The sequence below is a fragment of the Dermacentor andersoni genome, chromosome 6, assembly GCF_023375885.2.
Source record: "Dermacentor andersoni chromosome 6, qqDerAnde1_hic_scaffold, whole genome shotgun sequence".
NCBI lineage: Eukaryota > Metazoa > Arthropoda > Arachnida > Ixodida > Ixodidae > Dermacentor > Dermacentor andersoni.
The window spans coordinates 136988795-137010465 of NC_092819.1; the positions used below are offsets into that span (position 1 = coordinate 136988795).

General features: G+C 45.0%; 1 protein-coding gene across 2 annotated transcripts in view; it reads left to right on the plus strand.

The window, feature by feature from the left end:
- LOC126523565 (solute carrier family 41 member 1-like) overlaps positions 1-21419 on the plus strand; it is a 62459-nt gene extending 41040 nt beyond the window's left edge. For both annotated transcript variants that reach the window (XM_050172168.3, XM_055066911.2), the window contains 2 exons: positions 7339-7487; positions 8847-21419. In XM_050172168.3, the coding sequence (XP_050028125.1) occupies positions 7339-7487; positions 8847-9098 (401 nt within the window). In that variant the 3' untranslated portion in view covers positions 9099-21419. The remainder of the gene's footprint in view (positions 1-7338; positions 7488-8846) is intronic.
- Positions 21420-21671: the final 252 nt, after the last annotated feature.

The following is a 21671-nucleotide window of genomic DNA, read 5'->3' on the forward strand; positions in this document are numbered from 1 at the left end:
GTGCCCGTTACCGGAATGTTGTCCGACGCCGACATTGTTCAAATGGCAGTGAACGACGGCGATCACGCTGACGAAGAACCACCTAGAGAAGTGCCGACAACTGCAGAAACAAGGAACTTGCTACGTTTGCTCCGCAACAAAGTTGAATGCAGCGGCGGCGAGCAACGGCTCATGCGGTGCGTTCAGCAGCTCGAGGACGCTTTTCTCGCGCCGAATGCCAACGCCAAGCAGGCAAGCATCACCAAGTTCTTTCAAAAACAATAAAATTCAGTTTATCCTGGGAATTCTGCGTTTATTGCAAAGGCTCCCCTCGTGCTGTGGAGCGTTTGTTAGCAGTGCTGGTTATCACTGGCTCTTTCAGTGACCCGGTCACTGAAATTTTCGGCATTTTGCTTAACTCGAAACTCTGCTTATCTCAAAATTTTTCCCGGATTTTACAACTTCGAGTTAACGAGGGTTTACTGTATTGGCAGCATTTGTTTAAAATGAGAGAATTGTGCAAACACATTTGTTTTCATTTTCTTTGCAGAGTTAACCAGTCTTCCGCGCTTCCACGCAGGGGTGCTGGTTCTGGGCAGAGCTATGTGTCACTCACCCATTCGTACCGTATGTCACGAATTGTCGTATACAGCAAGTTAGACTCTGACTCATTGTACGACGGATCACATGCAGAATCACACTATGTGTCTCGTGCTTAATTCACATGTGACACTTCGCACGTTTGATGAAAATGGCGACCGAGGAAAGCTATGCTTATGGCTATGGCCATGCAGATACCTGGGTATGGTGGACTATCGCACCTTGCAGAAGTGCGGCTGAACAATAATTTCTTTCTCGCTAAATTGCATAATTTTATGTAATTTAATGTTAAATTTCGTAGATAGTTCACAAAAAAAAATTGCTGGCTCTCCCGTAATCGAGAGAAGATGTACGCATGAAATGGCAACTGGCAAAGCAGATTGGTTGAAGATGATACTAGCCGTAATCTTAAAATGGATTTAGTGCATGTTCAAACTGCACCCACCATACTGTACACTGGTCTATATGAATGCTGCCCAGCTAGATGAAGAAAACCAGCTGAAGGAGGCATGACAGGCAGCCAAAGCATTTTAAATTTCCACTTTGTTTAGGAGCTCTAATCTTATCTCTACATTAGTTTTCTACTTTCGTCTCATGAAATGTAACTAAAACACTGTAACTAAAACAAACTTCTTTCAAAGGTTATGCACATGCAAAACATGTTAACCAAGCAGCCGCGATATCCGGGAATTGAAGCATACAACCGGGAAGTGCCCTCACTTTCATTGGCTATGTGGTTTCTCCGTCATCAGACTCTTGCACAGCCCCTGCAAAGCATTTCATTGACCCTGCACCAAATCCCGACTCCCAACGAGACGCCACTGGTTAGGCTTAGTCTGCAGGGATGTCAAACGGTATGCTGTCACCGAAAGCTTGCCCTTGATAAATGTTCGTACCCTTAAAACAATGCACGGAGATGTGGCACGAGCTCACACACACGGGCGGAACTGACGGCAGCGCACATGAAATGGGGTTAACGGGCGATCAGGCAATATTTCGTTATATAACAGGTTTTCGTTACATACAGTTTCACAAGAAAACTGGGAAGTATCATTCAAAAACAAAACTAAAATGAGTTTCACTTCAGGTGAGTGCACCTCTCAAACATTTATTCAGGACAAAAAAGCTGCATGATTTTAGCTCGTTTCTTCTGCATGATTGATGGCATCAAGCAATGCTCCAAAGAAGCTAAATCATGCAATGCGGCTTCATCGCCCTGCGCCTTGATGGAACGGTGCGAGACGTCCAATGCGTCCTTCACCTCTCTCGCAGCAAGCACGGCAAACAGCGGATCTGCCTCTGATGCACCTTCCTCGTCACCGCGATCTTGCATGATTTCAACAAGTGCTGCATCTAAAATTTCTTCAGTACATATGGCGCCATTGTCAGCACACAAAAAAATACTGCAAGTTCGACGTTGGCGAGCACTCCAGAATTCACACGTAGCGTATCCCACGCTTTGGTGACATCAGGTGGATTTTCAGGCTCCTTTTCATTGTCGCAGATTCCAGCTTAAACTACCTTTATTTGGGCCTTGGTGAAACAATTTGAAACTGTCTGGGTTCCAACTTCTCGCAACGACGCAGCAAGCATCTCTATCACTTGATATATGTTTATCTTCGTCCTCCATTCAAAACAGATGCCAAGAAGGATTTTATCACCCGACAGCGGTAGCAGCTTTTGAAACTGCTGATGATTCCTTTGTGCAATGGCTGTGTCAGGGATCTGCACTTGGGAGGAAAATACATCAACTCGATGTTTGACAGCTGAAGGCCGTCGACGTGGTGCGCGGAGCAATAGTCGAGCAGCAAGCAGATTTGGCACCCTCGTCGCTTGATGTCTGTGTTGAACTCTTTCAACCAGACGGAAAAGATTGCCCACGACATGCATGCTTTAGAATTGGCAACATATTTACCATATTTACTCTATTCTAACGCACCCTCGATTGTAACACATACCCGTTTTCCACGACCAAAACATTTAAAAAATGAGAACGTCGATTGTAACGCGCACCAGTTTTCCATGACCCCCTCCAAAAAAAGAGTACTATGCCGCACACCTCGTGCTTTCATATAGAAATACTATATTCTCTCATTGGAAAAAACAGATTTCTTCCCAATACACTAAAGTTGTGATGAATAAAAACACAAATGGAAGCGGACCTACCTTGCCGCCAAGATTTTCACTGCGCTGGTATGAGTCACGTGGGGCAATAGGTATCACTCATCGTCCCTATCAGAAAACTCCTTATTGCTATCAACAGACCAAAGCATTTCATCCTCGGTGCCATCCACGGCATTCGAAATCCCACACTTTTTAAAGGCCTTGTCCACCATGGCAGACCGGATCATGCACCATGCATCTTTCACCCATCCAGCAAAGTCCTTCAGCGAGGCACGCTTCATTTTATTGGCGGTCTTGAACTCGTGGCAGCCACTGACGGGCCATTCGGTTAGAGAGCCCGAATTCTATCTTTCACTGGCTTGTTCAAACAAACATCGAGCGGCTGGAGCTGTGATGTCATGCCGCTGGGTATCACGACAAGGTCGGTGTTGCATGCAGCCAGCTTGTCCTTGATGCGCTGGTCAACGTGGCACCTGAATGCGTCGAGCACAAGCATCCCACGTAGACCCAAACTGCCGCCAGGTCTCTTCCACCAAACGTTATCAATCCAGTCAGCGACCAAGTCCGTGGTCATCCAACCTTTTTCATTTGTGCACACAATCGCGCCACTCTGAAACACAATTCCTTTCGGGAGCGGCTTCCGTCTGAAAATAAGATACAGGGGCAGCTTGTTCCCATCCGCAGTGCAACAAAGCATCGCAGTGACTCTAGTTTCTACGTGGCTGGAAGACAAAATGTGCACTTGCTTCGTGCCCTTCTTTCCAACGGTTGTGGTGGCAGGCATGTCAAAGTAGAGCGGCGTCTGATAGGCATTTCCAATCTGTCTGAAGTAGTAGCCATTTCTGTGGCACAACTTCAAAACGTATTGCTGAAGACTGCAATTTCTCTTCATATTCTTCGGGCAATTTTTGGCATATTCCTGTCCGCCTTCATTGAGAAAAGCCTTTTCTCTTCATAAAATTTGATAACCAGCACCTGCTCGCTTTGAAGTCACTCTGCATTATCCCTTTCTGTAGGGCTAACTCCATCGCCCATACTTTGAGCAGATCGGTCATCACAGGCCGCTGTGCCACTCGCTGCTCTTGCACATATTCCGGGAGCAGCTCTTCTATTTCAGCAAAGCGGCCCTGCTTCGATCCACTGAAAACCTTCCTTGTTGCTTTGCTGGTAAAAGTATTCTCTTTCCGTTTGCGCCAGTCCACACACAAGTTTCGAGAACTCCGAATGCCCATGATGCGGCCCGATTTTCGTCCGTCTCCGTGCACATAACTTTCCTTTTAAATGCGGCATCATGGTGGACTCGGCGTGTCTTCGCAGTCGGCGCTTCCATGCTGATTGAATAAACGTGGAAAACGGGAAGACTGGCAGTAGACTAGGTTACACCAGTGGCTGGTAACACATACAGCATGGAGGTATGCACATGGAGGAAGCTACGGCAGCTAGGCTAGAAGCGCATATGAGGCAGCCGTTTTTCTAATGCCGATGGCGATATAGTAACGCGGATTTAGAGTCGTACTCGATTCTAACGCGCAATTTTTGGAGCCGTTTTATCGAAAAAAAGGTGCGCATTAGATTCAAGTGAATACGGTAACTGGCATTTGCTTCGTTCCCTTGAAGCATCTGGGCTGTGCACTTATCTTGATAACTAACGGGATTCGTTTGTCACTGCCATCACTGTTGGTGCAAAGCAAAACCGTCACGCGGAGATCGCTTTGCTTTGCCGTGGCGGCAGTCTTCTCTTTTAAGCACCAGCGTGCGATTTGGCAACATCTGATAAAACAGAGCCGTCTCATCAGCGTTGTAGACATCAGCAGGCTCGTAGTGGCTGAAAAATCCAGGCAGCTTCTCGGCAACCCACAATGCAGAAGCTTTGCTGTCTGCAGAGGCAGACTCGCTGCTAATGATTTTCCCGCCTTCGTGCCGACTCTTATATCCTTGCGACCAGCCGTTGCTAGCTTTGAATTCCTCTAGGCCCAGGATGCACACAAAATCCTTCACTTTCTGCTGCAAGATTGCGCTACTTATGGGCATGTTTTGTGCCGGTGTGTCCAAAAACCATGTAAACACGGCTTTGTCCACATCGGTGTAAGTCGAGAACTTCGTCCTTTTCTTCTTCAAACTTGTGCCCGACTCCACTGCACTGCGAATGCTTTCATTCACATTCAAGGTAGTCGTCAGGGTGCTAGCTGGGATGTTGAACTGGGCAGTGACATCCTTCTTCTCCACACCCTAGGCAACTGCATTCACAATTGAAAGCTTCTCCTTGAAAGACAAAACCTTGCACTTCCTCGCTGAACTCATTTTCGAGATGAACAAACAACGTCAGAAACATGCCATACACTGCTAAGTTAACACACATGTTTCGTCCACTCTCACATTGATACGTCTGCTGCCATGCCATGCCAACATGTATAACCTAAAAAAAAACTAAAGCAGGCAGACACGACGGCGGTGGCACATGTTGTCACAACACATAAGAGAGAAATACAGAGGCTGATCCGCTTGCTACAGAGTGGCTCTAGGGGAGCTAGCAGCTATCATCATCATCATCGTGGCACGCTGGATCAATTGCTCTGGCTCGCTGCAATTGCATGCATTCCTCTTGCGATTGGCCACTTGCCTTATTTGTCAATTACAACAGTTATGCGTTATTTACCAGAATTTTCGGTAGAGCTACTGCCCACGATAATAAATGATAAGCGTAGAAAATTCGTTACAATAAGGTCAGTTGCCACAATGCCTTTGTTACTTACAGGTCAAAAATACATGGGCTTCTATGGGTTGGCCTTGGAGAATAAAAAAATTTAATGAAATTCAGGAATTTGTTACATAGAAGTTTGTTATATCCAGGCTTAACTCTAGCAAAAGCTTGTATGTACGCATACTGGTAAGAACGGCGAAATCTCACTAGCGGACAACGTTACAAACTGGTAAATTTGCAGAACACGGTTTAAACTGACCGCGTCGCGATATCAAGGTTGCAGGCATGGTATTTGCACTTTGCGGCGACACGCATTGCGACGGGCAAGCGCAACACGCACTCGGGGCCTCGACTGATCTTTCCACTGTGTTGGAGTGGTAAAAGAACAATGAATTAATTTTACCATTGAAATTAGTTTTTCCGGCCTGCCCGATAACTCTGCCATTTTTTTTTCAACTCCATCTGTGTGCAAAAATATCGGTTGACGACTGTATTCTGCACACCAACTGAAGAGCCAGAGAACGACAGTGTGCACACTTTCTGTGTGGACCGCACACCGCCGACTAGCAGATAGAGCAAACGGCTTCTCCGTTGCCTAGGCAACTCCTGCGTGCTCAGTGAGCCAGCATGGTGCCGCTGCTTTTATTTTTCCTTTCCTCGTTCGTTCACGTCACGTTCACTCCACGTCTCCTTCTCTGGGTTGCCCTTGTCGCTCTCCCCTTATCTGATCGACCTCATTAAGAGGTGCACTCACTGCATGTCTTGTCTGCAGGATTTTCTATCAACTTTAGTATAACTGGCATTTCGTCTCATGCGGCTGCATTATAAGTGTTATGCGTATACTTTGAGTTCTGTGGGAAGATAAACGAGTCAGAAAAGGCTGCATTATATCTGGTCCTGCACTTTACGTGGTCATGTTATGAGTGGTCCGAGCTGTATTACACGTTTCTTTTTTCTTTCTCTCTTTCTGATGCTTAATGCTGCAGTGAGCTAAACCACTAGGCACCACAGCAGTCGCTACCGCATATGGAACTGTATTCAGTGTTGTCATGGTCACATTAAGTGCTGTATGTCTAATAACCTTGGTGGAATAGAGGGCAATGCCATTGTCGCTGACAGTGACAAAGACATTAGTAGTGACGATTAAATTGTGCATGCACTTGCTCTTCATTATATTTTGACGACAATTCGCAGTAACAATGAACAAAGTGCCCTTTGGGCATTCACATTTACCTGTCATTTCCGGTTTCTTTGTGGAATTGCTTTTCTTTATAATCATAATGTATACTTTTAATTTTTCATTAAAGGGAAAGTCCCCCTCGCATCATATTTGAGGTCTTGTTTTTTGCATGCAAATACAGTACCTGTACTGTAGTACTTATTGAATGTTAGTACCTCAAGAGTTGAACACTTGCTGGTGGTGAAAAATTAGCAGGAAAAACACAACAGTTGTTGAACCATATGGCATCATTGTAATTTTGTCCCTTTTGTGTAATGTTAAGATTCCAGATTGAGTGAGGGAAAGGGAAAGAAAACACCATACATATGCTACCAGCAGTGATGAAACAAACATTAAAAATTTTGTCTATTGTCATCTGCCTCAACGGGGCTGCTTGCCTCCTCAGCAGTCACTACCACTGGGTAAGAGTGTTATATTTGATAACAATTTACACATTATATTAATGGGACAACTGATGACAGCCGGGGAAATATGCGTGTGCAGTATGTTGCCTCCAAGTGTGTCGGTTGCAAGCGAATCAGTGGCAGTGCCAGAAATGCAGACCTTCAGCATCTGGCGTATTAAATCTGCAGGCTTTTCCCAAAGAAGGTTAAGCGCTAATCAGTCCAATCATAGGCAAAAGTATTGTGTATTGCACATTTTTTGCTTTGTTTCCTCTTATCTACATGTTGGGATCATTGTGTGCCGCTTTCAGACTCTCATGCTCGTACGGCACGGCTCCTGATGTTGATGGTGCTGCCAGGGCACCTCATCTTTGTGTACACCATTCGGCTCCTGACCTCTGGCAACACTGTGATCACCCCCATGTTCCTGGCCTGCTACATGACAGCCGCTCTCGTTCAGGTGAGGAGTCTGCTTCATCGTCATCCTATTTCGTGTCCGCTGTGGCATGGCGGCCTCTCGCAGTGATCTCTTTGTTGTCTCATCATCTCCCCACATTTTCTTCTCGCGGTAGACAGCTGTCTCTGGACAGCACTTTATGCCGATCTCATCCATTTTCTGTTTGCATCTGTCCTTGCAATGCACAAGGGCTATGTGCGAGGCCACTAAATGTACAGTACAGTGTACTGATGTGGCGCAGAGTTGGGCAATTGCACCCTTGTCGGAGGAAAAGTGGCACAGTCAATAAAATTGCCACGGTGTTATCCAGTCATGTGTGCATTATGAACTTGTGTGTAGCAGTTGATGCGAGTGTCATCAGAGCATCAAATGGTTATACACAGGGAGCAGAATGACAGAAAAATTTGATCTAAAGCAGTAATTTGATAAAAGAGGATGTGTAATCTGCGGCAATGCTGACTTACAAGATTGTTGGGTTCATTTGGGGTACGGTGATGGGTGCCATCCACTTTTCAGGCAGAACACGGTGCATGCTGTATTTCATCGTCACAGTTTCAGGTGTGACCTGTTCTATTACTGGAAAAGCCAAGTTTTTCACTATACAGGGTTACCTAAATCAACAAAAACAGACTTTATGTAAACATCCCTCATGGTAGATATCGCATTTCTGTCACATCAGCTGGATTGCTTTAAGAGGTAAAAGGTACTTGCAAAACAAGTTATGGAATAGTGTTAGCTAAATTGCAAAATTTCACAAATCCACCGTATCGACTCGTATAAGGGCTGCACCCATCTTGACAGGGAAAATTTGGGGGAAAAAAATTTCCAATGGAGAAGCAATTGTGTTCGGTGGTCCGATGCGACATACGCACATAGGCGAATTTTCGCATGCAGCGCACTTCCCCGTGCCACTACTAGATGGCTAGGGAAACGGTGTGCACCAGATCCGAGGTGTGCACAAATCGCCAGCTGTGCCGGCACCATTTTGACCAAAAGGTTCAGTCCCGTGTGCCTCAACAAAATTCTGAAAAAAGAATATTTATTAATTTATACTGAAATCTTGTGCAACATCCTATCAGCATGTGTACCATTCTGATGTGTTCACAGTTGAAAATGGGTGAACTACATTCAATGTAGAATAAGTTATGGCTAATTCGCTTAGTAAATAATCATATTAGCTCTGTTGTTCCAGTTGTGGAATTTCATTTGACTACTACTGAAGTAATATTCGTTACGCAGAAATCCCGTGCTTAGCCCCAGTTCTGGTAAATACATCTTCCAAGTCTCTAACGAAATGCATTGGTGTTCTACTGTGACAGTTATCAGCACTGTACGATGTAAAGTCCCGTGCAATGTCTGCAGGTGGCACTGCTGCTGTACACGGCGCGCTGCATGGTGTACTGGATGTGGAGCCGTCGAGTGGACCCAGACAATGCGGCCATCCCCTACCTGACGGCCCTGGGCGACCTGCTCGGGATCGCACTCCTCGCCGCCTCCTTCTGCTTGCTGGACGCACTCGGCGACGCGGCTTCTGCGCACCCGACCACCACCACCACAACCGTCGCACCCATTACCGTCTCCACACCGTTCACCACCAAGGGAACCATCGACTAAGGATGACGACTCGCAGCCTCCAAAAGTAGTGTGGATCAACAGTGGGGAAAAAAAAAAAAACAGCACATAAGAACACATATCTGCCTATTCTGGTCCGCCTGCCTGTCACCGAGGCGGGTCCAGATCCGTTGGAACAACTTCGCGCACATCTGACGCCTCGGCTGACGTGGCGGTACAGTGCAAGCGTGGAATGTTTCGCACCTCAAAACCGGCCGTGCGGCTTCCTGCAACCTTAGTTGCCGGCATAGCGTGTGTGCTCCCGGTTTCCCGTGTGCCTTGTGCACCTCGGTCTTTCTGAAGCCTCTTCGTTGAGCGGAACGAGACGGTTTCTCAGAAGAAGGCTGTCGTCTCGATGCTGGCATAGGCGTTTCACATTGTTTGCTTCCACTTAGAGCGTAGGAACTCTCCCACTCCTGTGGTTGTCACTGGTGGGACAGATTTTTGTTGCCGGGAGCACTCAAAGCCAGTCTGGAGTCCAGGTCCGTGCTAAGACTGATACCGAGGACAGCTGCGCTCTCCCGAGGTCTTTTCGTTGTGGAGCCTCCGTTGCAGTTCTTCATCACTCTAGGATGATTCCATCAGGCTAGCCAAAGGCAGGCAGATGGTTTCGGGGAATTCCAACTGCAAACATATGAAAAATGTTCAGAGGTGCAAAATCTCGACCCCGGTGGGGATAGCTTAGTGTCGGGTTTTAAATGCTCCATGGTCAAAAATCATTTGTTGTTCTCCAGGAACACAGGCACTGGTTCTACACATCTTTGATAAGGGAAGATGCTACTCGAAAAAAAAAAAAAAAGAAAGAAAAGTTATTATTTGTACTAGAGATTTGAAAATGCTGTCCTTCATAAAGTTTTTTATGTAGATTTCAAATATGTCATCAGTTCTTGTGTAGCTGCTATATCTTTTAGTTATGCCATACACAACTGCAAAATATAGTGACCATTGGAGGCACTTCCTGGTGTATTAAATTTTCACGAAAAACATCATGCTGTAGCTTATTTAGCTCTTTGTAGACTGCAAAGTGCTGATATCTATTCAAACTGCAGGTATAATTAGTGGAACTATGTAAAAAAGAGATTAGTAAGCTTCATCAAATTTTTTTTAGCAATTTCGCGAGAATGACTTTGTGCACTTATAATTGTCCTGTACTAACGAAATCTGGCACGCATACCCTTCAAGATGTGTAGAATGCTGATATCTACCTACATGAAATTGCAATATCTCTCGGCAGTAGCTGCGAAATTGCAAGGTTACATTTCATGGGATTGTGAAAAAAATTAATAAAGGTGTCCTAATTTCTTTTTTTTTTTGCGTGGTTCCAGTAATTGTACATGCTGTTTGGATAACTATGGACACTTTGCAGCCTACAACGAGCTAAATAAGCTACAGCACAATGCTTTTTGTGAAAATTTTATACACAGGAGAGTGTTTCCAAGCATCGCTATAGTTTGCAGTTGTGTAGGGCATAACGAAAAAAAATATAGCAGTCACACAAAAGCTAATGACATATTTTAAATCTACCTAATTAAGCCATGAATGGCAGTATTTTGAGATCTCTAGTACAAGTAATTCTTTATTTTTTTGACATGCGGGACAAGAACTTGACTCATGCTTTTTGGTTTCTTAGTAACGAGTGCTGGATATGTAACCTGGAAGCTTAAATGAAAACAGACAGAAATTTTGAGTGGTCATGAGAGCGTGGCAAACAATGTAAATTTGTGTGCTGTGCTTGAAAAGGCCAAAGCGGGAGCAGTTACTCAAGCTTTAGCTCGTTATGTTTGTTTTATGTCCTTACTGCCACGCGGCACGCTCTGCGTTCCAGCTTGCTGCCATGTTTTCAAGTTAAATTTTAGTTTTGTTTTGCGAACCTTTGCGGGAGGTTTTCCAAGCACGCAGCGCTTTCATGTTATGTGACACAGACGTTGTGTCTGGAGTCCAGCTGTATCTGCAGCAATTTCTGAAGTGTGCCGGTCTTGCCTATTCCGCACCTGGCCCGGGGAGATGATCGTAATCTCTTGTATCGAACCATAATAAGCATGGCCACTCGTGACACAAACTTGTAGGCAGTTTGGGAGTGTGATGCCAGGAGGTTCAGGAGTATGTGTGAAATCTTGAAATTGCGCAAAGTTTTGGGTAAGAGGACAGATGGAAAGCATAGATGTGCAAGCATTAGCATGGTGCGTCAAATTAAGAAATACTACCGCTGCGGTCGACACCGTTCGGATGGGAGTTAAGGCAGGACGCACGGTGGGCCTCATTTTTAGCGTCTGGCTGCGCCCTGCATTTAGAACCGATAGGCAGCAGTTGCGTTAGAAGAGTGCTGGTGACTCCTGAGTTTGGTGCTTTAATTTTTTTGCTGAACATTGCTCATATGTTAAATGGCTCACTGGAGCACAGGCACCTCTACCTCCTTCCATTTATTTCTCCTTTAATGTCATCGAGTAGCTTGGTTGGCATTTTGCTTTAGCGTGCTATCTTTAGAGTATCTATTACTAACTGGCGCCTTTTAATGGAGAAAGCAGTGCAGTTCTCTCAGATTTCATTTATCAGGGTGGCCTACATAGGAGATGGGAAGCGTCTGTCCGGTCTTAGAAGCCGGCTGATTGTTACTGTCTTGTCAGACCTTTTTCAGAAATGGAGGAAATCAGTCATGTGCCCGTGCAAGTATGGTAGCTATTCTGCTCGGTTTTCATGTAACCTGGTCTCCCAAAGCCTAATTGGAGTGGCGGGCTGATCGGCGAGTCATCGGTGCCCAGCCTAAACCTTCGGTGTCACCATCCATGTTCTCATGACAGTGAGTTGCACTCTCAAACCTGCATGCAAGACTACGGTGCAGGCTTCTGCAGACCCCCTTCTACCCCCCCCCAGAACAAATGGTGTATGTACATGGATCACTTGAAGTTTGATGCACAAATATTTTGAGGCATTGTAGAGGTTTTTCGGCAAGCGAGTGCCAGACTGCTTTCGCGCTGACCAAAGCGTCGTCTCAGGTGGCCGGTCGAATCTTCTGCCCTAATCTGGGGCTGCTTTGGCTCTGGTGCTCTGGCGTGGCAGAGGACGAGTGACCAGAAATTATGTCGGTACGAGGCTTGCTCATAGTAAAAGACAAAGCTGCAGTTAATCTCTAGGATTGCTTGTAAGACGAGGTGAGGTAGGTGATACCGGTGATGGAGCTAGCAACCACCCATATTCAGGCTGTTTAGCTTCACCTCGTGGATGCATTAAAGAAGCAGTAGCTTCGGCACCTTTTATCCGGAAGAGAAAAAAAGAAGTGTGTGCTGCTCGACCGTAAGCTGATGGCGAGGTACACAAGATTTATCCTGCCAAGTGTGCTCCTCATGTACAAAACTTAGCCTTTAGGAAACTGGTGTGTCTAGCCCATGGGAGAGTTCTTTGTGTTTGTGTTGAAACTAGGGCTGTTGCTGTGTTCTTTTGTTCTGTGTACTGATGGTGTGCGCTCGTTGGTACGAAAAGTGATAGATTATTTCTTCCTTGAGCACTTGTTTCTGAAAGTCCTTGGTCTTCTCAAGAATAGGCTCTCTGAGAACATAGTGGGACTTTTCTCGTCCCATGCTTTTAAGAGGTGTCAGGCTGTCTTTCTTTTTTTCTTTTCTGCAATTTTCTTGCAGCAGTTATAGCAGTATCATTACTCAGTTTTTGTGAATAAGCTTCTCAGCTGCATGGACATTGTTAAGAACAAATATAGTAATGCAAAGAAACCAGTAACTAAGAGCTCGAGCAGCAAGGCTGCTGTGTTATACTTGCCTGTGCAGTGTTGTAATTAAGGTAGAATTTAAAGCGTAATTTCTTGTATTTTTTTAGTTTTCACACTTGCGCTTGTGCTTTTCAAAAGCAGTCGATTTATCGATCATGTGCTGTATGCAGTAATGTGGTGGCTATCCTATTTTATTTGTGGCTTTCTTCAAAGCTTATTTTTACATACAGATAAAATGTGGTTGATGCTAGAGGATTAATCATACGCTCTGTAGGCACAGTTTATTAGTCTGTGGATCTTGCATCTAGGTTAAATACAGTAAAAAAAGTGTGTTGTTGTTTGTAACCAGTTATTCAGTGCACATTGTACTTCCGTACGACAACCATGCACGAACTGCAGTCATGTCTCAGGGTCATTGATGTGCTCGTACAAACAGCTGCCCAGTGAATCTGAGAGGTGCACTTGAACGCACGGTCTGCGCTTCTTGGAATAAGATATCTTTGAGGAAATTTAGATCATGCTTGAGGACCTATCTGGTTCTTCAGTGAGGAGTGACGCTTGAAAAAAAACTTGAAAGCAGCTCCAATTCTGGATACCACACGTTGGAACACTTAAGCTTCTCAAGCTTTGTTTTTGTCGCACAGCAGTTGTCGTCACCGTCCTTGTGGTTATGTCCTTTCTCTGGCATGGCATATAATCTGAGCTTTGCTGATCGCAATTCGTAGGCATCGTGATGAAATTACCACCTGTGGAATTGGATGATGATTGTTCTTGCCAGGTGAAAGTCCGCCATAAGTGCTGTGGAATCTTTGAGCGCGGGTTCAAAAAAAGATGCATTTGTTGGGCCGCCACTGCCAACTATAGTTTCTCTCCAGTACATAACTGTGCACATCTAACATTTGCTGTAATTGTGGTCAAACGCTTTTGGTCAGTCTTGTCCGGCAGAAGACACATCTTGCGTTGAACTCTTTCTATTGCATTTAGGGTGCCTTGTCTATTTTCTAAGAAATGGGTAGGCCATATTGCACTCTCCTACCGTTTCTATTTGTAGTGTGTTCCTGTTGAGCTGGAGCAATGCTGTGATGTTGTACTAGGTTGAGAAAAAAGGAAACTGAGCTTTATGAAACAAAACATCATTAAATAAGGCTTTAACCTCTTTTTCTGCTTGTCTAAAGGAAATTGTTAGACATTGCAGTTTTAGGCTAAATGATTCCGCATGTTATGTTTCGAGGTGGTCACACTACAACTCCACTCTTGTGCAAAGGTACGGCCAACTTCCCACATTAAGGCATTGAACATAATGACCCTCAAACAACAGTGGCTCAACAAATCCGATCGGTGGAATGTGTGGTGTTGTCAGTGTGAGTCGCACATCACCGGTGAACATCCAATAGGGACATAAGTGATTGAGCACCACATAAGACTGCTGATGTCATGGATGGAAGGGTAATGGAATTTTGCAGACAGTGCCATGCTTTTTGGGATGGAGCAAAAGGTCAGAAACATCAGCGTTTGTGGCTCGCAAAAAGAGGACCACACACTACACTGAACTGGTGTGTGATAGCAACCTTGCAGTATGGTTCAGAGCTATTTTGTGGAGCAGAAGTGCTAGAGAATACCACAAAAGAATGCGTAATGGGGGTTCGGAACAGTCAATACATGAAACTGAAGTCTTTCAATGGTGGATGCCGTGCATCCGCGTCCCGTTGTTGAGTGCCTCGTTGCTCATAGTGAAGTGTGACACAGCGGCTGCTGCGACATCAGCACGCCATCTGTCAGTGTGGTGTGAGAGAGGTCGACAATCTGAGCATCAGCAGCTGCCGCATCTCTGGGGGCAAGCTCTGCATAGGTGGTTCACCAAGTTGCTGTGTTGTGCTTGTTGAGCATTCTGCATTGCGAGTGAGTCCAGTATCTCGATGTGTGGGTGTTTTAGCCGTGTTGATAGAAAGCCAGGCAATCCTAATAAGTTCTTCAGTGGTGCCATTCAAGTCAGGCATGTTGCTGCCAGTTTGAGCGGTGTAGACGGACAAGAGCTTTATGTTTGGTCAATCACTAGAACATTCTGGTCACCGCTATGCAGCCATCTGCTTGCAAAGTCTGAGTTTGCATTCGCTGTCTGCTTTAGTTGTGCTGTAGCAGGAGTGAGTGTGTGAAACGCTTCCTGTGCTTGTGCATGTCTTTCCATTATGGATGTCGGCAGCTTTGTTTATTTCCCCCAACGCTGCTGGCCGATCCTCTTAAGATGGGGTTGGTACACATTGGCATGCCTCATTAAATTTTCATGCAGGCATTATGCAATGCATTCATTAAAGTGAATGTTCACAGGCACTCTGGGCAAGTTGTAATGTAGTGATGGTATCGATTTTCAGATTTAAGAGAAGTGGATGCACAAGACACTTTTAGCAGAACCCAGGAATTGCTTTGTGTGTGGATTGTTGCAGCAGGTGAATGTTGCAGGGCAGATGGCCAAGTTCCGTACTGTGTGAATCTGTGCTTTTGTGCTGTGGCTCTGTTAATAAGTACGGAAAGGGTTTTCAACAGTCACTGGCTAAACGCCTCCAGTAGATTGCGATGCAACTTCGATAATCATATTTTGGAGCTATCCTGTCGAAGGTGGTGAAGGAGTAACATATCCCAAGACCTGCTCGTCTCACTGTGGCAGCGATTTGTCGTTAGTTTCAGAAATCTCGTTCCCACATGCCCAGCGCTGTCCTCGACAGTGCCACACTCTCTGTTCCGTGCAGTTTCACAGGACTTGATCTGACGATGCAATGAACAGATTTCATGCTAGTGTTGCTTGATCAGAGTAGGGTTTGTCAGAGGTAAAGCCAGATTCACTCAGTGGACCTAACAAGCATAAGGATTGGTCACACAACCTCAAGCACACAAACAGTTTGCCTGGTGAAAGCATTTATACGATGAAGAAAAGCAGATATTGGAACAGGCAAGACTTACTGTCACGCCGCGAGCTAATTTCTAAGTTCTTCTGCAAAGGATCTTAAGGTGCGATTTTACTGAAATTTTACCGTGGATCTGTTGGCTCATATAAGGTGAACGCAGTCAAGAAAGATGTGTGATGAAATGCTCTGCTGTCCATATTGCAATTTGGTCCATTGTGTGAGCACATCTTGAGGTAGTGCTCTTGATAACTGTACTGTTGGCTTAACCTGCTCTTTTAAAGGTGACATTTTCTCTGAATCTGTGTTTTAGTTCCATGCAAGGAAGCTACAGCATATGGCAAGGATACGGATACACGGGGTGTGTGCAGCACCACTGGGAACGATTGTTGATGCAAGCATTATTATTCGGTGCATTCCCTCTCGAATAACTTCTTGCCTTTGACGTCTTGCTTCAGCTGCTGTGGGGATAGGTCGCTCAGATTCTCGAACGTGCAGTGTCGGCTATCGTGCTAAATGTTGTTACATCTCATTTCTCTTGGCCGGTGAATTGTCGTGTTTATTAGGCTTTGTTTGCGCAGAGTACTTATTTTGTATTTCCTTTTGGAATATTGTTATTTTAAATGTAGCCTGGAAGGAGACAAGTATTGTTTTGTACTTTGGTATTACGCTTCTGGGTGTTGGCACTTTTTTAGGCTTTTGAGTGCAGCCAAAAACTTGTTTCAACGTAACACTTATTCTTTTTATCTCTTTTGTAAGAAAAAAAACGATGATTCAAGATAAAGTGGGCAAATGTACTTTTGCACTTCATGTGCCTGGTTTTGGGACTTGCGTTATCGCAAATGTTGTGCAAGTTTTAATTTTTCAACGGCATGCATGAGATGGTTGCATAGTAACTTGTCGCACCCTCTGCCTTTGTCTCACTGCCGAGGCCTAAAGCGCAAGATATTTGTGGTGACTTTTATTTTGACTGACTAGATGAACTTGGGAACCGCAACAGTGCGCGCCGCGTTTTCTTACGTGATAGCTGTTTTGATTGCTCGAGCCTGTCTCCCAAAGAATGCGTGCGCAATGTCTGGTCTCAAATCTACCGATCGCTGAATGCAGTCGTCTCGTTTTTCGTGCAGTATGTTATTTATTGCCCAGAGCTGCCCCTTGTCATTTTGTTTTCTCGTAGACATTGTGTGTGTACCCACTCCTCTAATGTATTGTTCATTTGGGACGTCAGCACCCTCCCCCCCCCCCCCCCCGCCACGCTATTTTTTTAGGCTTCTGATTGTGAGTGTTGCACTTGGAGCATAAACTTTTGCCCTGGTGTTTTTACAAGTGTTTTTTAATGTTGGTTGCCCTGTGTGCACGTGTCTTAATGATTTATTCTGTCGTTTTACTTATGCCTACTGCCAAGGCTTGTGTTGGCAATTGTGCCGCAAGAATCCCAAAGCTCTTGCATCTCTCAACTACAACGCACCGTGAATCGGCAGACTTAATCTTGTGGCTAGCTTAGTGGCGTATTTTTTAAAATTTTGTTTGTTTAGTTGTCACCGTTACAGTGTTGAATCAGATTTGAGCGTGTTGCCTCAGCTCAGGTCTTGTTTTGTCTGTTTCCATTATAAATTCTCTGTGCTGGCGGTAGTGATAGTTGCTTGCTTGCATGCGAAGCCATGTTCTACTGCAAGGGTTTTGTATAAAGACTGTCAGCATACTTGGCAACTGTGCTTTCTGCCTTTTTTGTTCTGCCTAGTGAGAGTTTGTAAGTTCGTCCCATTACGGGCAGGGGGGTCGTAAGGATGCTGTGTGGAAATAAGTTGCGAATGCATTTCTGTGGTGCATGGCATCCAGTACGAACATGCCAGTACGATGCAGGGATCTCAAGCACAGGCCGTGCTGAAGTTTCTGCCCTGAGACAGTGGCCCTTTAAGTAATTTCCTTAACCGAGCCTCTGTCTTAGGATGCATTCTAACATTGCAGTAGAGCTTATGGAAAGAACTTAGCGACAGCGTTCCTCATGCTGTGGTTGGCTGCCTGAAAAGTTCATGTGTCAGTCGTTGCTGAGCATTATCTGTTTAAACAGTGACCGAGACATCTCGTTTTGCATTTGCAAAAGTTTATATGCATGTTATGTGCATAAGTTCATATGAAACCAGGAAGAGGCTGGGAAACAGCAGCAGCAGGAGCTTTCTCGTTAATCTGAAAAGTGTGAGTGATACACAAAGAACATGGAAACTAACCTTCGAAAATTGAAGTGTGGCACACATACATTTATTGTGGCAACATCACAATGTATCGTACACAGTGCGTGTTCTTCCTTTGGAAAAAATGGAATGTTAGGTGTCCAAGCAATCTGGGAGTGAAATATGTTGTCCGTGGTGCCTAAAACTTAAAAACTCTGAAATTACTGCTCCGTGTGTTGGTTCGATCTGTTGGCTGTCTCGGGAAGTCCATTATCAGACTGAATTCGAATGGAGCTCGATATCTTTTGATCACCTTTTAAGTGCACCTTCATCTGCTGCAATAGATTATTTACCTCAGCTAATTTTGCCCGCTGAGAGTGGCAGTAGGAGCTCACAACAGTGGCGCCCTCTGCTGGCTTTGTAGGAGGCTTGGCATGTGCAAGCTTTCTGTACAAAGCACAACCACACTGGCACTGCTAAGGAGTTCATGTGGAAGATGTCCTGCCCATACACTGCTGACCCGTTATTCTGTTACGGGCTTTCCTCATGATTTACGGAAACTTCCTAACTTCCTACAAATTACTTGGAATTGAATAGCATGGGTGCTGCTTTTTATTTGCTCGCATTGCCGCACAGAATAACTCTTAAGATGAAATGCCACTTTAGGCTGTTAGTGCAGGTACCCCTGCCTAATGCATAGTGTTGCTGCCAATTGCAAGCAGTGATGGTAGTCGTGTGGAAAAGTCCACGTGGCATTGCTTGAGAGCTGTGCAATACAACTGAGGCAAGAAATTTTCAACTGACATCCATGGTTCAAAAACCTGGTTATCTAAACCAACTAACTGCTTCTTGCTGGAAATTGGTTTGGTATCCCATTGACATCTGTCGAATTCTGTGCTGCAGTAATAATTTTCTGTGGCAGCTAGAAAACATCCATGTATTGATATTTCAATGCAGGCAGCGAAAGTTAAGCTTGGAACCCACCAAATGAGGCGTCTTGGCTCAACGGCTGCACTTATGGCGTGGACGTCTCTATTGGAATCTGCGCATGTTTTGTATGGTGCCCAGAATTCCCTGGATTGCTGAGCTACCCAGCACATCTGCTAGCTATGGCTGTTTCACCATTGCAGCAGACACCTGCTATGACCGTCGGGCGCAGTTACACATTGGCTCGGTCCATTGATAGAACTTTGTGTACAGCACATGCATGCTTTTCCCTCTGGAGCACCCAGGTTAACTGTCGGAGAGAGGCTTGCGTTCGCATTATGCTGTACTCGCGAATTGAGTAGGAAGGTGGACATATCTGAACACTTGGTGCTCTTGCGAGATACTCTTTGCCTGGAGTTTCGAAGCCATTCTGCCATTTGGATATGCCATGGGAACTTACAGCTATGCTCCTGTTTTGCGCATGGCAGAGGTAGAAGGGAAGTGTTTCAGCCTTTAATTTTTCTTGAAATTTTCTAGTCTGCCATGTGTAACTTGCATGTGGAGGTCAAATTCTAGAAAACCCTTCTCGATCAGACACCTGGCTCCTGATCCAGGCCAGAGGCTCACGAAAGCTGAGTAACATTTGCGTTTTTCAATCTCTGGATCTTCAAAGCAGCACCTAACAACAGACATTCCGGTCATCCATACAGTCAGTTCGAAGCTTTTGAAGAAGACTACATGTATCGTCGCTTGCAAAAGTAACAGATCCCCCTGCAGTTTTCGAACCACAATTGTGCATCACTTTATGAAAGAATTGCCATTTCATTCTTGTTTAAGGTGGAGCCACACGAGAACACCCTCAAGTAGAAACAATGTTTGCTAGCTGTTGTAAAATTGAGGCAAGAACATGGGGAAAGGCTTGGGGCATACATCTGCAGATGAGGGTACAGGCTGGTTTTCTGGGTTTCTTTGAATATTCGAGATGGCTGGTGTAACCGATGTGTTGGGTTCCGCGCCTCCAACTCTTGTTTATTTTCCCAATGAAATTTTCAAGTATGCCAGCTTCCTATCTTGTAATCCCGGTGATAACCTCTTTTTTCTTGCTCCTCGTTGAACAATGTATGTATGTGTGTGCTTGTACTGTGATGGCAGCCGCTTTGTTACATTACATTGCCTTCACCCGTTTTGCGGCACAGGCATACGATGAGGACGTGAGAGATGGATGGCCTAGTGTAGGGGAGGGATATCAAAATGCAAGTCTTTCAACTGTACAGCCTGAGTCGGTCATTTCTGCTTTCCCTTGCCCCCGGTGTACCGGACGTGGTGGTCGTACAACTGTCTACCTGTGCTTATACCTTGTGTGTCTGTGTGTTGTGTAGTGCGTGTCACACTTAACAGGAACACCTCATTGACATTCTGCTGAGACTGCCCTTATCACATTTTTGCACTTATATACAGAAAGCATGCTGATGTGCTTAATAACTGTATTCAGCTGCAATGCTTTTTTTTTTTTTTCATCTCTAAGAGTAATTTCAGTCTCGCCATAATTTACAGGAGCAAGTTATTAGCAACTGTGGTGCCAGGCATATGTTGATAGGTGTAAAGGTTCAGATGCTTGTCATCGCGATGCCAGGCACTGTCTCTTGCCGCAGTTACTAAAAGCTGCTTCTGTAAATTTTACTGGCAATTTGATTACGCTTTTAGACCTCATGAAAAGCATCCAAAACCAGCTAGGTTGTTACTTTTAGAATATGTCTATCTTTGTAAAAATTATATGCTATAACCAGACGGAGTGTGGCTTCCGCATTGCAACAGTTATTTAGCAGGCAATATTGAGAATGACCCTAGTATATGGCAGACGGATATAAAAGTTAAAAGCTGGCCTGCTGACCTTTGTAATAAGTGGGCAGCCTCTCAGAATCTCGTTTTAAGTGTTCCTCGTAAGTGTGATACACGATGCGAGTACACGTCTAGCGTTTCTTCGTTGGTGTCAGCGTTTTTGCTCTAAACGTGGTGTACGGGTGCATGCATGACGTCGGCGAATGCTCTCACTGCACCCGTCGCCACCTTATTGAAGTCTGCCTTGTGGTGGTTGCGATTCACGTGACCTTTGAGTCAGTGCAAAGAAGAAGGGGGGAGGGGGATGACAGTGGCTGAGCAAAAGTTACAATAAACGCCGCTGATCGTGCGTATGCACTTTGTCTTGTTGTGCTCTTTCTCACCCATTGTGCCGTCTTGCAGTATAGGCGTCATTACCACCACCTTTTTGGTTAGGCACTCTTGAATATTTTAGCAGAACAAAGATACTGCCTGCTGTCGACAGCGCATGCGAAGTTGGGCCAAAGGGTAGAAGTGTGCGCCATGTCGTTTTTGACTGGCGGTGGTGTGGTGGTCGCTTCTAGGCGGCGGTGGTGAAGCGCTGCCACCATGGAAACGAAAAAAAAAAACGTTTTACTACATCCTTCTCTGCTAAACTCATTGAAATGCTTGGCTTTTCGTGCTAAGGGCCAAGAGAATCGAATGCAGAGGTGTTGAAAGCAAAATACAAAATGTTTTGTAAGTATTTTGTTTTTCAGCCGATTATTAAAAATAAAATGGGCACATATCTGAAGGCTTGCATGTTGAGTGTGTTTCTAGAATTGCTAAGCCAGCACCGACACACGTGACACTTTATACATATGTTAACCTTCTTCCCCTTGTTATGAATGAGATTGTATTTGCAATATGCTTTACCTAAAAAAAAAAAACATCAATGACCGACTTTTGCCGAGTTCCCTTAAGCTGTCAAACAATCAGCAGATGCCGCAACGCACATTCCCAACTGGACACAAGTGAAATCACTTGTTCTGTATATTAATGACCC